Source organism: Wyeomyia smithii, chromosome 1 (assembly GCF_029784165.1).
Source record: "Wyeomyia smithii strain HCP4-BCI-WySm-NY-G18 chromosome 1, ASM2978416v1, whole genome shotgun sequence".
NCBI lineage: Eukaryota > Metazoa > Arthropoda > Insecta > Diptera > Culicidae > Wyeomyia > Wyeomyia smithii.
This window is the reverse complement of record NC_073694.1, coordinates 21,172,828-21,188,338: the sequence shown is the minus strand read 5'-3', so window position 1 is coordinate 21,188,338 and position 15,511 is coordinate 21,172,828. Positions and strand designations below refer to the sequence as shown.

The 15,511-nt window shown below is 41.3% G+C and overlaps 3 protein-coding genes across 3 annotated transcripts; 2 read left to right on the top strand and 1 right to left on the bottom strand.

The window, feature by feature from the left end:
- Positions 1-5,366: 5,366 nt before the first annotated feature.
- LOC129716630 (uncharacterized) lies at positions 5,367-5,702 on the top strand. Its single transcript, XM_055666466.1, has one exon. It carries the CDS (start codon positions 5,367-5,369, stop codon positions 5,700-5,702), a length of 336 nt encoding a protein of 111 aa, XP_055522441.1.
- A 2,182-nt stretch (positions 5,703-7,884) lies between these two features.
- On the top strand, positions 7,885-10,630 carry LOC129716629 (uncharacterized). Its single transcript, XM_055666465.1, has 5 exons — positions 7,885-8,260; positions 8,315-8,466; positions 8,529-8,687; positions 8,765-8,851; positions 10,589-10,630. Exons 1-5 carry the CDS (start codon positions 7,975-7,977, stop codon positions 10,628-10,630), a joined length of 726 nt encoding a protein of 241 aa, XP_055522440.1. The 5' UTR covers positions 7,885-7,974.
- Positions 10,631-11,094: 464 nt separating this feature from the next.
- On the bottom strand, positions 11,095-13,371 carry LOC129716628 (uncharacterized). Its single transcript, XM_055666464.1, has 3 exons — positions 11,988-13,371; positions 11,446-11,844; positions 11,095-11,375 (listed from the first exon to the last, which is right to left on the bottom strand). The coding sequence occupies exons 1-3, from the start codon at positions 13,369-13,371 to the stop codon at positions 11,095-11,097; spliced, it is 2,064 nt and encodes a 687-aa protein (XP_055522439.1).
- Between the last annotated feature and the right edge of the window lie 2,140 nt (positions 13,372-15,511).

Sequence of the window (15,511 nt, the reverse complement as noted above, 5' to 3'; positions counted from 1 at the left end):
GGGGGTGGGGGCTTCCTGCGTGAAAGGTTATTTTATTTTTACAGTTAGCAAAAATATAAACACATGCTGGTAGAGTTGCGCGCTTCGTGCTGAGGTCTCGCGGGTTCAGAGTTGGGTTCGGGAGGTCATTTTCTGGGGATTTCGCATTTTAACGCGCTCGGTTAAGGGAAATGGAACGCCAGTGGACCGAGCCGCATCGGGAGGAAAGGAAAGGTAGGGTGCTTGTTATGATTCAATGTCACGGCCTCGGATTGACGGACGGGAGACGAACTGCGGTGGGTCATAAAAAAAGCATTTTCAGCGATCTTCTGGCGGTAGATTATGGCAATAAAAAATCGATTCAATTAGGCCCGCGATGGGACCATAATGAGGACCCGATTCTGGACGTTAAGTGGACGTTGCTCTTCGGGATGCTATCTGCGGGACATCGGACATTTAACGGTAATTTTTCCTTTGATTGCTTATCGCAATATTTTTTTCGCGATGAACCATAAAATTAAAATTTTACTTTCACACAGATTCGAGCGAAAAAAGAAAAATGTCAAAGTAAAATTAACATTAGCATCTCGGCAGATATTTTTTGGTGGCTTGGCTCCCACGGTGGGTTTGAACTGTTTTAAAGTCATCCCAACGAATTAGCGCGTAATTACACGCGGAAATTGGCACTTACAGAAACAAACATTTCCATAACTAAATGTCAGCGCGTTATCATGACCTCACCGAACAAAACAGGAAGCGTCTGGCCATTATTATACATAATAATTGATTATTGAAACTAAACGCTTGATGCTTATGCTGCCCCTACGGCCGATTACCGGTAATTGCCCATAATAGAATCATGAAAAATGCACTTTGCGTATTCAGGAGGGCGCGCGCTCTTGTGGCTGGAGAATGATTTGGCTCATTCCTAGAAGCCCTCGGAATGTTACCGCGACTAGGGTAATGAACCTGGCTGTGGTAAAAAAAAGAGTTGTCTTTGCTAGAAGTGACTCAACACGTATGTTATCTCTGAGCTTTAGATTTAGGTATGAACATAGAGTTGGGTTTGATTTCGGATTCGAATTCGGTTTCGATGAAGATTAGACTTGATGAGATTCATAAATTTGATTTGGACTAAGACAGGATTTGATGTGATTTGAATCAAATTTTGATCGAATTCAGAGAAATATTCGGGTTTGAAATAGGATTCGGAATGAGATTTGCTGTCAAATTTGAAGTTAGAGCTGGGACTATTTTGAAATAGATTAAGATTCAAATAGGAGTCGCGTTTGTGTTTCGATTTATATTTCAATTTGATTCTTAACTTGTTTCAATGTTATTCAGCCTGAACTGTATAATGCGCTTGCGCAATGTTTTTTGTTTCGACGTCATTTCGGAAAGAACTGAGGAGGCATAAACAAAATATACTGACATAAAGAGGAGTAATAGAGCGCGTTTGTTGTGGAGTAAGGCCCACCAGAAAAATCACAATTTTGGATTTCGTCCGTTAGAACTAAATAAATTTGATTTACGATTTGATTTGAAGTTGAATTGAATTGAAATCGATTCAAGTTGGCTATCATTTTGGTTAGATTTGACTTGGATTTGAATTAAATTTTGATTAGATTTGGATTGAATGTAGATGTTAATTTGGATAGAACCGGAATTAGAATTGGATTTGATTGGAAAGGATTTTGAGAGGATTTGAGTTGGAATTGGATTGGGTATGGATTACATTTAAATTGTGTTTAGTTTGGATATGGATAGCATTTCTTTCAGATATTAATTGGATCTAGAATAGATTTGGAGTGGTCTCGGAGTAGATATGGATTGCCTTTGGTCCGAATTCTGATTGAATTTGGCTTAGTTTGTATTGCATTTGGATCAAAGCTGGATTGTACTCGTTTGTATTCATGTATTCGATATGAATTTGTTTATGATTTAATTTTTATTTGATTTAGGTTTTTGCATCTCTAGAACTGAATTCATTATTAGCTCTATTATAAAAGTGCGATGGTAATTGTAAACCATTGAGAGTCCACATACTTTACATTTTGTTCAACTAAATACTTGGGAAATGCAAGATTGCGGAGGGCCAGATGTTTTAAATAAGTGAGGCGGTTGTACGGTCTGTTATTCTCCTGATTAGGTGGAAGGTGGAGGTAAAATTCACCGCGGACTTCTTCCCCAGCGATTCGAATAGTAGTTTTTTGAACCACACTTCTTTCTTCCGCTTCGTGCTGTGCTCCTGCCACTCACAGAAAAAATTAACACACTTGCTGCTCACACCATAGTTGAGCGAAACAAGACTGGTGAAGACACACAGAAGTACAAAGACAACTTCTCGTAGAAGAATGTGATGTGCAGTGTGTGCGTAATGCTCTTATGATTTTCAATTCGAAATATACTAGATTTAATCGAAATTTTTGGTATAATTTGATATGAATTTTTTTTACAAAACAAAATATGTGAAGTGTACTTCCAAATACAAGTCATTTGTGGTGCAGCACAGTGTTTTATTTTGCCATGCTTTCGTATACAACAATATCGCACGCTAACCTGTGAGGGCTAATGAGGTCTCGATCAACTAAATTAGTTGAGAGAATTCGTTATCGATTATTGGGCACATTTTGCATATTGTATGATAAGTACAACGATACACCGTGTCCCAGTGCTGAGTCGAGAAAATTTCAAGCTCGAAAAGATCCTCGGCCTGATCGAGAATCGAATCCGATATCACAACCGTTTGTATTTAGTTTTTATCGGGATAATCTCTAGCTTCTTCCATTAGCAGCAGTATGAACGCAATTAAATTCGGCACTTTGACGCGTCCACTTGAATCAATCTACCTTCGACCAACTACCGGAAATGAAGTGTTGCTGAGGATTGAAGATTTAGAAACAAAAAAAAAATGCTGGACCTGACGCGATACCTATAGTTTTCATCAAGGATCATCAACATCAATCGGACAACTGCACTGCCGGTAGTAAGCGGACTCTGGATAACTTCGTCGTAGCACCCGTTACCAATCACATCGAAGAAAAATTCTGGCTGCATATATCTAGGATTCGACCTGATTTCTCTACGGAATCTATGTCAACTATAGCGAAAGCTTATCTCGAGACCGACAACGACCCCGTTGTTGTCAAATTTGTTCCGAAGGACAGGGATATTAGCACGCTTACGTTCGTGTCCTTTAAAATTGGAGTTGATCCATCCCTAAAGGCCAAGGCACTAGCTCCAGAAACCTGGCCGGAGGGTACTCTCTTTCGCGAATTCGAGGATTATAAGCCACAAAAATTTCGCGTACCGCTGAAAACCAAGAAATCAACGACACCGCTATTGCTATCCCAGGCTTCGTCTCCAGTAACGCCCATGATGGGACGCACGCAACAACGTTTAATGGGAGTCCCCTCTGACTCTGTCTCGGTTCTACCATCTTCAAGAATCGATAATCTCTCCGGTCTTCGTCAATGTTTCCGCAAACAGAGCCGTCCCGATACTGAGTTCAGAGCAACAGAGGGGGTCTTCCAGCCTGTTATCTCTGGCAAGTATTCGACTCAGGCGCGTTTCGATTGCTCTTTGCTTCCCGATACCTTTTTAAATTTCAGCGTCGATAACGAGCCCTCCAATATTGGAATGCAGCTGCAACCGGGACGCAATGTGGATAGCAATATGGAAGCCCGCGGTTCCTCTGCCCCAGTCGCGCCTATTGCAGCCAGCGCTCACCACAGTCGTCTCGGTCCTGAGGGCAGATGTGCATCGGTGGTCTTCCAACCTGCTTCAGCAGGCAAATATAATTACGACTTGTCACAATCGATGCCTGATTCCGCTTCGCATTTTGGCTGCATTTCCGGCACTTCGAGCAGCTCATCAACAACACGACCAACAAGCAGCCTGCTTTCTAGCCGCCACCAAGAGGTCACCGTGTACTACCAGAATATCGGCAGTACGAACAGCGTTGTTGATGATTTCCGCGTTTCCGTGTCGGATCTTTGCTACGATATCATAGGTCTTACGGAGACATGGCTGGATTCCCGCACACTTTCTCGTCAGGTGTTTGGAAATAACTACGAGGATTTCCGTTGTGATAGGAGCTCCGACAATAGTCGCAAATCTACTGGTAGTGGCGTTCTCGTGGCTGTTAATTCCAAGTTCGAAGCCAAAACTTTAGTGGATGCTGCCTCTTTGAGCCTTGAACAAGTTTGGACAGCGATCAAACTGGGCGATCGTAAGTTGCTTCTCTGCGCATACCTCCGGATCGAGTACATGAGCGTGAATTGATTGTTGCTCATTGCCAATCAGTCTTTTCAGTGTTGGAAACTGCAAAAGCAACAGACGAAGTTATGGTGTTTGGCGATTTCAATCTTCCCCGGATTTCATGGAGAGAATTTCGAGACGGGTTTCGCTTTCCGGACTCGGATCATTCGAGCATCCATCCTAACGGAGCTTTACTTTTGGATTACTATATCTCAGCCACACTCACTCAAATCAACCAAATTACCAACCAGAACAACCGCATTTTAGACCTCTGATTTGTGAGCGCCCAGGACACGGCCCCATATTTATGCGAGGCCCCTGCTCCATTGGTTAAAATAGTCCCCCACCACCCACCATTATTAGTAACTATAAACGCCGAATTGAAACGCGACCTTGACACTGCATCCGCTACCGTATCTTACGACTTCCGCAAGGCCAATCACCAGAAAATCGCTGAGTTTTTCTCCGAACTCGACTGGAACTCTATTTTTGACTCCGTCGATGCCGATGTCGTCGCCCGTCGCGAGAACGCGACAAACGCGACAAACGCGAGAATCAACCACACCTACAAAAATGCTGCGAAACGATGCTTTCTCCGATTTCATCAAGATCTACAGAGAAAGCTCAAGTCTCGTCCCAAGCAGTTTTGGCGGTTCGTCAATCAACAACGACATGAAGGTGGTATACCCTTTTCTATGGCATTCAACGGTAAGGAGGCAACCACCCCGCAGGACATCTGTTAGCTTTTCTCCGAGAAATTTGCCAGCGTGTTCACTGACGAGACACTGAGCAATCACCACGTCGAACGTGCCGTCAATAACACCCCACGGTCCGGTCAAACTTTGAACACTTTTCATTTAGACGCGACGATGATTTCTAGAGCCTGCTGCAAACTCAAAGCATCACTGAACCCGGGTCCTGACGGGATTCCGTCGACGTTTCTTAAAACGCAGATTGATAACCTTATATCTCCGCTCCTGCATATTTTCCAGCTATCTGTCACTTTCGGTGTCTTCCCGTCCTGTTGGAAATCGGCGTACATGTTTCCAGTACACAAAAACGATGTGAGCAATTATCGTGGCATCACCTCGCTCTGTGCTGTTGCCAAACTGTTCGAGCTCGTCATCATGGAGCCTTTGCTCGCTCACTGCAAAGCTTTCATAAGCACTGACCAACATGGATTCACAGCCGGTCGCTCCACCGCCACTAATTTACTTTGCCTCTCTTCGTACATCAGTGACAGTATGGTGAAACGTGCTCAGACGGATGTCATTTACACTGACTTGACAGCTGCCTTCGATAAACTGAATCATCGCATAGCCGTTGCAAACCTTGACAATCTTGGAATCAACGGGAATCTTTTACTATGGTTTCAATCGTGCTTTACCGGTCGCCGTCTAACCAATCCTCTTATTTTGACGCTACGTCTGGAATACCGCAGGGAAGTCACTGAGGATCGCTAATCTTCCTGCTCTATTTTAATGACGTGAACCTAGTTATTAAATGACCACGGTTATCTTACGCGGATGACCTCAAACACTATCTTCGAGTTCACACAATTGAAGACTGTCACTTTCTTCAACGTCAGCTAGATGTTTTTGCCGATTGGTGCCTGTGATAACGACCGATGCACGCTATGAAGTACATTAGAATGAGTCGCAGTGCTCATACACTGCGAGAGTGAACCGTCCGTCGTGAGACTGTCACATACACATATACAAGGTATAGGGTTACCAATACTTACGTTTGTCATTGAATACCACATTCCCCTTTCTATAAATAAAGATAGTTGAATCCAGTGAATCCAGTGAACAGTGACCAAGGATGGAAAAACTCGTATCGCATAGCAATAATTCGGGTATCATTTCTGAACGTGCTATTTATAAGCTTTCAATCCTAGCAAACCATCACTATTAAAAGTTACATTCTCAAGCTTGCAAGAGACAACTTAGAGCAAAGAAATATATGGTAGCTTTCTTTGATGATTTTGTTTCAGTATTGCCTGCTTTAGGCGGAGCGAGCAACATATAGCGAGTGTTTCACGAAAGAATCGTAAACGATTGCACTCAAGCGATCGCAATGATTCTTTAAAATGTTGGTTGCTTGTAGGCGTAATTCGGCTACTCCACGTCGTGCTTTCACCGTGATATACCACGATGATTCTTGGTGATTTCAAGTATCAGATGCTAATGCACCATGCTACAATTTCCGTAAGCATTGATGATACCTATTTGCTCCGGCAAGCAAACAATTGAACGCAATCTAACGTTAATTTGGATTCATAATTTTGTATCACTGGCGATAATATCTCAAAGCTTCTCGCGATAATGTTGAGTGCAAGTGAACTTGGATACAATAAATACTATCGTGTTTGAATCATTCAGTCTCCTTCTATGGTATTCGTAACTGTTAGAAGCGAAAAACAATCAGCAGCGTTTCTATGGAAAACTTGTACGCGAGTGGAAATAGTTGAACGATAGCTGATAAATCAAAGAACACATTTGCATGAAATCTTGCTAGGGAGTGAACTTTTCCATGCTTGACAGTGACACTGAAATCTATGATTCTAATGATAACGATTTGTTGCTTTACGGATTCGCTCAGAACGACGCAGGCCTGCTGTTCTCTCACTAGCCTCGTTGGTTTCTTCGCCGTCCTCGACCGAGGTTAAGGGCTCAGTTGAATCTATAATCCTCTTCAAATGTGAAACGTTTCTGTCGTACTCCTTACCTGTATCTATCGACTGTACACTAGAGTGGCCATTTTTGCAACATCATGCGATTTCGATGAGCGCCGGGCGGAAAAAGTTTTCTTTTTATTCCAATAACAAGCCATGAAAATTTGAAGGTTATCCGAGTTCGTTAGATGGACCCACAAAACGCTTATAGATAAAAAACGATAAATTCCTATGAAAATTGCTGTTTTTTTTAATTTTTTGCAGTTATTTGCTATTGTTTCTCAAAATAATTGTATATTGTGCATCAAAATACTTTATAAATACTTAAAGATATCATTAGGGAACGTCTATATATTACGTAACACACAAGTTGGCCATTCTCAATGTCCCACACCCCGCGTAACGCAATTTTGCATGGTGGTCTCACGCAATGTAAGACTTCGCTGATATCCTCTCCGCTCCGCAATACGCTTACGTAATATACAAATGATCCCTTATATGCAATCTTCAATTAACTGGCAACACAGGCAGAGTTGATCATTTTTAACTGAACGATTGTCATTGTGTGCGTAATACAACCTTTCAAATTCAGAACGGTGGTTAAAGCACGTGAAGTGTAGCTCCGCCGCGAAGGCAAATTTGTCATTTATTTTGATAATCAAGTGATTCAGGGTGACAAACGAGTATTGTTAATTGTAATTTGTGAAAACCAAACATTATTTCAACGACAAATGGCTGAAACAATGAATCCAACTGGTTTGTTGGTGAAAACACGTAGAGCTGATGAAAAACAACGAGCAATCATCTTAATTGGACACGTATCACATCAAATTGTTGGTACAAAACTTCCATCGAATAGGCAAGTGTTGGGAGTGTTTTTCTACAATATGCGATTTGTCAAACTAACCGCGCAAGATAGTGCAGCGCTAACAATTGAAGCCACGATTATTTTTTTGGAGCAAGCCCGCATACCATATCGTGATCTCCATAAATGTGCTGATAAACTTAAAAAGTTGTACCAAACATGGCAGAGTATAACAAAAAAGAGTGTGGATAAAATGGGAGCAACTTTGAAGCAAACATATGATGCGTTTATAAACGATCTAGACGATCTTTTTGATATTGCGAGAGCCGATGCGTTGACCATCATGCACAATAAAGAAGATCGTGATTTTCTTGAAAAACAGCGACAGAAAGGGCGACCTGGATCAATGCTGGGAGTTGACGCTGTATTAACCGCTAGGGAAAATAGATCAGAATTGAGCAGAAGGAAAGAAGAAGCGCGACAAAAGAAGGAAGATGATCGGTTGAAGAATGAAAAAACATCAACACGTCGAAAAATTGGTAGGTGATGTAATCTGAATGGAAAAAATACCATATTTTTTATATCGTATTCAGATCATAACGCAAATGAAGACACGGGAAGTGTTTCTGATGCTCCTGAAATATACGACGGTGAAATTGATGCGCCTATATCACAGGAAAGGCGTTTTACTAGAAAACAACAATGGATAACACCACGTTTATGTTCTGCACTTGATAAAGCAAAGGTGAAACAAATGAAATAGTGACTCGTTGATTCGTTTTCATACTTCTTTTGTTTTGATATCAGGTATCGGACAGAGATGCGATGCATATTTTGATGGCAGCGTTGGAGGGGTTGAAGTTACCATCCCGTGATTATACTCTGAATCGAACATCATTGCAACGAAAGCGTGAAGAGAACCGTCACAATCGAATTGTTGAAGCAAAATCCGACTTCATTTACAACGTAATATTCATGAATTTTGATTAACCTGTTTGATAGATTTTATTTTATTTTTATTGTTTTTTTTTTGTGTAAAACAGATCAGCACTAGCGATCGTTTGGTGGTTCATTGGGACGGTAAAATTTTAACCGATTTGGTCGGTAGATCTCACCGAATAGCAGTTCTTGTGAGTTACGACGGGACAGCAAAGTTTTTGGGAGCACCTAAAATTGATTCGGGTACCGGCAAAAATATCGCCGAAGCAGTTTATAAAACGCTTGTGGATTGGAATATTTCTGACAAGATTATAGCAGCAAGCTTCGATACCACTTCCACAAACACTAGCTTGAACAAAGGTGCTTGTGTTCTTTCGAGTAATTTGCTCGGTCGGAAACTGACTCACTTTGCTTGTCGTCATCATATATATGAAATTGTATGCAAAAGTGTTTTCGAGAAGAAATATGGCAAAAGCAGCGGTCCCGAAACCCTGATATTCAACCGTTTTGCGAAAGCTTGGCCTGGAATCGAGCAAAACCAATTTATTGACAGCCTCAATGATCCAATAGTTCGCTCAAAAATGTCCTATGAAGATATCGATCAAATCAAGCAGTTTTGTCAAAACCAGCTCAAACGCAATCAAATTCGTGGCGATTATAAAGAACTTTTGGAGTTGGTATTCACATTTCTTGGTGGTAAAGCGGCTCCATTTCACTCATGTGGTGCTGCGTCACACGCGAGATTCATGTCAAAAAACATCTATTGCCTGAAAATGTATTTGTTTCGATCTCAATTTGAATTGACCACGAAAGAGCTAAATTGCATTCGAGACATTTCAATTTTTGTAGTCAAACTTTACATTAGGGTTTGGTTCGGATGCACGAATGCTATTAAATGTCCTAATCAAGATACGAATTTTCTACATGATTCATTCGCATACGTCGAATTTGATGAAGTCGTTTCAAACGCTATAATTGAAAAGATGAGGAATCACTTGTGGTATTTAAGTCCAGAATTAGTTGGATTGGCTTTCTTAGATCCAGACGTCTCGCTCGAAATCAAACGAAAAATGATTAAGCAACTGAAAGCGAAGGATCCTTTAGTAGCTTTTGTAGAATATCGCAAGCATCCAAATCCTGAACAGTTACTGGAATGTGATTTATCCCATTTTGTTTCATATAAAACAAAAGCTTTTTTTTTTGAGTTTTGAACTCAATACTGATTTTTTCGATCGTGATCCAGCCGAATGGAAAAATATTGAAGAATACCAGATTGCGTCGGACTTCTGTCAAAAATTACTTGTTGTAAACGACGCCGCAGAGCGTGGTGTTAAATTTATAAAAGATTATAACCGTGTTTTAACGCATAATGAAGATGAACTCCAGTTCATATTGCAAGTTGTTGAGTCTTACCGAAAAAAATATCCTTCTCATTCATAATCAGCACTTGTCAATGAACACAAAAATTCATAGACCTCCTTGTACTTAGATTAGGATAATAACATAACTATTTTATAGAAATATGAGTGTATTTGAATTCGCTTTCTAGAAATGTATGTTTGAAAATGAGAAAAACCGTCCAATTTTCCATATAAATCGATTTCCAAACTTTGAGCGCTTTGTGGGTCCATTAAATAAACTCCGATCAACTTCAAATTTTCGTGGCTTATTGTGGAGGTCAAAAGGAAACTTTATCAGCCCGGCGCTCATTAAGATCGATAGTTTCAAAAACGGCCATATAAAATGCGGCCACTCTACTGTACACGAACATTCGATCAATTCCGTTCTACCATCAAATACTTTTCCTTCAAAAAGTTGGTTGAGAGCTTGTTTGTAGGATGAAGGTTCCGCATGAGAACAACATCGCCCACGACAATGTCACTAGACTTCGATTTACGCTTAGCGTCCTCTCTTTCTTTCCCCATTAGTTTCTTAGCAGTATCATTACGGAACGGAACGGCCGAAGCTAAGTCTTCAATTTCAGGAAATTTGAACCGCAACCGACGATTTTGCTACAGTTCATTGGGGGTACGTCCTGTGGTCGAATGTAGTGTATTGTTGTACATCTCCAGATATTGCTCCATTTCTGCTCTCCAGTTTCCGTACAATGCATTTGCAATTTCCATTCGTTTGAGCAAAGACCGATTTTGGCGTTCTACTTCGCCATTAGCCTGAGGCCAGTATGGTGAGGTATGATTCAGATAAATTCGTTTTAGGTTACAAAATTCTTCAAACTCGGATGCAACGAATTGCTTGGCATTGTCCAATGTTATTGTGCGTGGGACACCCCACAATCCGAAGATTTTTTTCAACCGTTTGATAGTCTCATTAGCAGTTATCGTTGTCATAACTTCTAAGTCAACATGTCTGCTGAAATAATCCACGACGACCAAGATATATTCACTGGTTGGTGAGGGGCCCAAAAAGTCAATCGCTATATCAAAACACCCCACACGATTGCTAGGGCCTCTTTTTCTATTGGTGGATAACGACGCTCTGTCTCTGACAAACTGCGAGATGCGTAGCTTATAATTCGGGTTTGATGGTTCTTTATTTGTACCAGCACGGCACCGAGACCAACTCCTGAAGCATCAGTTACCAAAATGGTATAGTCTTTTGGATCATAGTAACCCAGGTGATCAACGTGGCCAAGCTGCCGTTTGAGTGCTTCGAACGACTTTTCATGGTCAGGATGCCACTGAAACTGGTTGGACACTTTCAAAAGTTCTCTTAGAGGATGGCTTAATGTAGCTAGATCTGGGATGAATCTGGACACATATGTTACAAGGCCCAGGAAACTGCGTAGTTCCTCCTTGTTTCGTGGTGCTCGACATTGCAGTTATCTTAGCTTCCGAAGGCAAGACTCCATCCGGAGATGAATTATGTCCAAGAAATTCGATCTGCTGTTTTTTGAACTTGCACTTATTGATGTTGAGTGACAGACCATGAGAGGCTAGTACCGACAAGGTTTTTTTCACCGCTTCGTCGTGCTCTGCTTCGAAGGCACCCCAGATTAGGATATCATTGATAAACACCACTGTGTTACGACAGTCTGACAGGATGCTTTCCATGAGATGCTGGAAAAACTGTGGTGCATAGTTCACCCCAAACAAAAGACGTGTGTACCGAAACAGGCCCCAATTCGTTACGAACGTGGTAATGTCCCGACTTTCTTCAGCGAGCTCTACTTGGTGAAAAGCCTGCTTGATATCCAGGGTGGTGCTCCAGTAAATTTCGTCAAGATTTCTTCAAAGACGGGTAAGGGATGATTCAATCTCTGTATTGCCTGGTTAGCGCGCCGCATGTCTACACATAGCCTTAACTCACCGTTATCCTTCATAGTCGGTACCAGCGGAGAAACCCAAGATGTGGGCTTCATTACACGTTCGATAATTCCCATAGCCAACAATTCATTTAACTTAGCTTTCACTTGGCTAAGGATGGGAATTGGGCAGCGCCGAAGAGGCTGGATCACCGGTGGAACACCTCGATCGATGGGAAGTACCAGGTGAAAATCTTTAATTTTTGGAAAGATTTTTACTTCGGCTACCCGATTTACGTCTTCCTGGAGTGCGCTTGGTAATCCAATGCGAAGCAGACCTAATTTGCGTGTCGTGAGTTTTCCCAAAAGTGGTTGTTGGCCTCGTTCTATCACGTAGAATGTCGTCGTAGTTGAGATCGTTTTAGCCCCGTCATCGATTTCGAGAACCGTATCAAAAACAGTGAGCAATTTTAACGGCACTTTGCCATACGCAAGAAACCGCTTGGAAGAATCAAATCGTTGTGAATGAAGGTCAACATCTCTGAGCTTCAAAAGCTCCCACGTGCTATCATCGATTAGATTGTAGGTAGATCCAGAGTCTATAAGCATCTCGATTTCTACCCCTCCTACCCGACATGTGACATATTCATCACCATCATCAGATATCTTGTACACAGGAAGCTCTTCTTCTTTGACCACATCTCCCGCGTGAACCTCGACATTTCTTACATTTCTGTATCGTTTAGAATAGTTTGGTTGATACCCTGATCCAGCTCTAGCTGGTGAGTGTCTTCGCTTCTGTCGTTCTTGTCGTCTCTCCGGTTCTCTTTCCAAATGAGTTTTACACATTGTACGGAAATGTCCAGTACGTCGACATCGGTGGCATGTTTTATCTTCAGCTGGGCATATCTCTCCTTCCCGATGTTTAAGTCTACCGCAACAGTGACATCTTGCCTTGAATGCTGGTATTCCAGTGTCCTTGTAAAATGGAAAGTTGTTTTTCCTGACAATTGTTCGATTAACTTCGGTATGAATGTTTGACCGATTAGGTGCCATTTGCGAGGCTTGTTGTTTAATTGATTGGAAGGCATTGACCATTTTCGTAACATTGTCAAGAGTTAGCTGTTGCTTCTCGAGAAGTTTTCGACGAAGGTCTTCTGGTGCATTTTGAATAACCTTATCAATAATAGCATTCTGACGACACTCTAGTTCATTTGTACCAAAAGTACACTTCTCGGCTTTTTGTTGAATCCTCAACAGAAAGTTTTCGAGCGGTTCATCCTTATCTAAAGACATTGTCCAAAATTGGAATCTCTCGAAACAATCGTGTTGTTTAGGCGAAAAGTGCTCGTTGAGTTTGGTTTTGGCTTTTTCGTACGGATCGCAATCGTCGGTGGCGTTCACTCCGGGTATGCCGTAAAAAACACCCTGTAGTTCCATACCCCCCATTGCCAGCAACTGTGCTTTCCGAAGGGTTCCCATCTGTAATGTTCGATACTACCATTACGTTCTCGAACCAACGAAGCCAAGCAATCCAAGCATTTCTAACTTCTGAAGACGACAAATGTGAAAATTTGAACTACGGTAGGTTGTATGAGGCGGGACTGAAGAGAGCAATGGTCTGAACAGTTTGATCCGAGTCCTCCATCTGTTCCTTGGGAAAACAAAACAAAATTACTTTTTTTTCCTACATTCCTAGCTCATTCTCAACTAGTAAGATTCCTCAATACACAAATATGACCCGAGTTTAATTAATCACATCTCTAATAGTTACAGTTTATTTTCCCTGTATTTTTCCTTTTTTTACCGCGCGTGCCTACAACACGCTTTGATTACTTCTATTCTAGTGAATTTAATCACGCATATGCATTCCTATTACTGAGCATGAGCATGAGCATGAGCATGACTGACCGCCCGCGGTTGCTACTCCGTTATTGCCGGATCAGCTGTAATTACACAGAGAACCAATAGATGATGCTTGGGTCTAACATGCATCCTCAATGTGTAAAAACTGATGACCTCAATCTTTATATTGGGCAATACCAGCGCCGGCCGCATCCGAATGCAGGTCAATGAAGGATTGTGTATGGGAATATGTTGACGTGATATTCGCTTTATTGGAAGCCGAGAACACCTCTGCACTTCCACGAAAAATCACTGGGATGTTGGAGATAAGGGAAAGGTTTGCAGCAGGGTTCGTTTTGGTAAACGGCGCGCTAAGTTCGAGTGCCGGGTTCATAATAACGCATATCGTGCCCATGAACTCGTTATATCGGCCGCGAAAGTCGTAATGCGATCCTAACATATTCTGTTTGCTAATGTATCACCGCAACGTGGTCTTGATGTATTTTTCAATTATCTGACCTATGGTTTAATTGGTTCTGTTTCATTAATTTACTGAATGTTATCTGAAAAGTTACGAATGACTAAGGAAAAAACAAGTGGAGTCATGAATGCAAGATAAACTAAATTAAGAAAAGCAAATAAATGGACGAAACAAAATTAGATAGTGTACGATCTAGCAAATTTTCCCTACCGTACCGAAGCTATCAAGCTCGACGAATTCATTGTATTATCGTAAATGCGATGCGCGCTATAGACACGAGTAACGGCCGAAGTTTATATAAATCCGTTTTTTTTTCGCGTAGATTGGTGAGTTATCCGACGAACAATTTTTCATGTAGACAATTTGATAGTTTGTCGGGGCCCGAAATATTACTATCAATCACAATGAACATTATCAATTACACTACGAAAACCGGCGCAAGGACAATGATAGTAACAACGTATCGGAAGTAACGTCGTTTTCTTTGGCGCAAGAGAAAATAATCCTATTAAATTGAAAATTTGGCAACATGCATGCATTCAAAGCCCGATAGTTAGATAAAATGCGTGTGAGCATAAAAATACAATACAACTTCCGTAATCTATTTGCAAAATGCCAAAGCAATCATTATTCATTTTATCGTTTCGTACGTGTTTCGTGACGAAAATTTAGCATAATTATTAAAAATTAACCGAGGAGTAAAAATTTCAAAAGCTAGAGAATTCACAAAACACGAACAGTGTCGCGCAGGCACAATAACATTTTGCCCATTCCCTATACAGCGATAATGGGTTCCTAAAAGATCTTATGAAAAATAAGCTTCACGTCAATAAAACATTAAAATGAACATATAAAACTATTCGTCGTCCCACACACGAGTCCCAACGCAGTAATAACTAGTGGCGTAGCGAACATGAACACTACTACTAAAACACCATCATAGCAACCACCCTGTGCATCAGTTTCATGGTGGCTGACAGTTTTTTTTTCGTCAGCCGTCGCAGCAAATTAAAAAATGCAAAAAACGCAAAAGAAAGGCATAGGATACTTAGCTGGTTTTGTCTGTCTCGCTCTCCCTCCTTTATCACTCGCTTGATCATGTTGCCTGTATCTATGCAAACTATAGCGTTTTTCACCCGCTTTTCCGCAAAACACACTTGTGTTATCTTTTTCACACCTATAGTTTCAAACCGCACACATAAATAGGCCCTAAGTTTGATTGTTTGTTTAATAAAATTCAACCATATAATCCACTTGAACGAG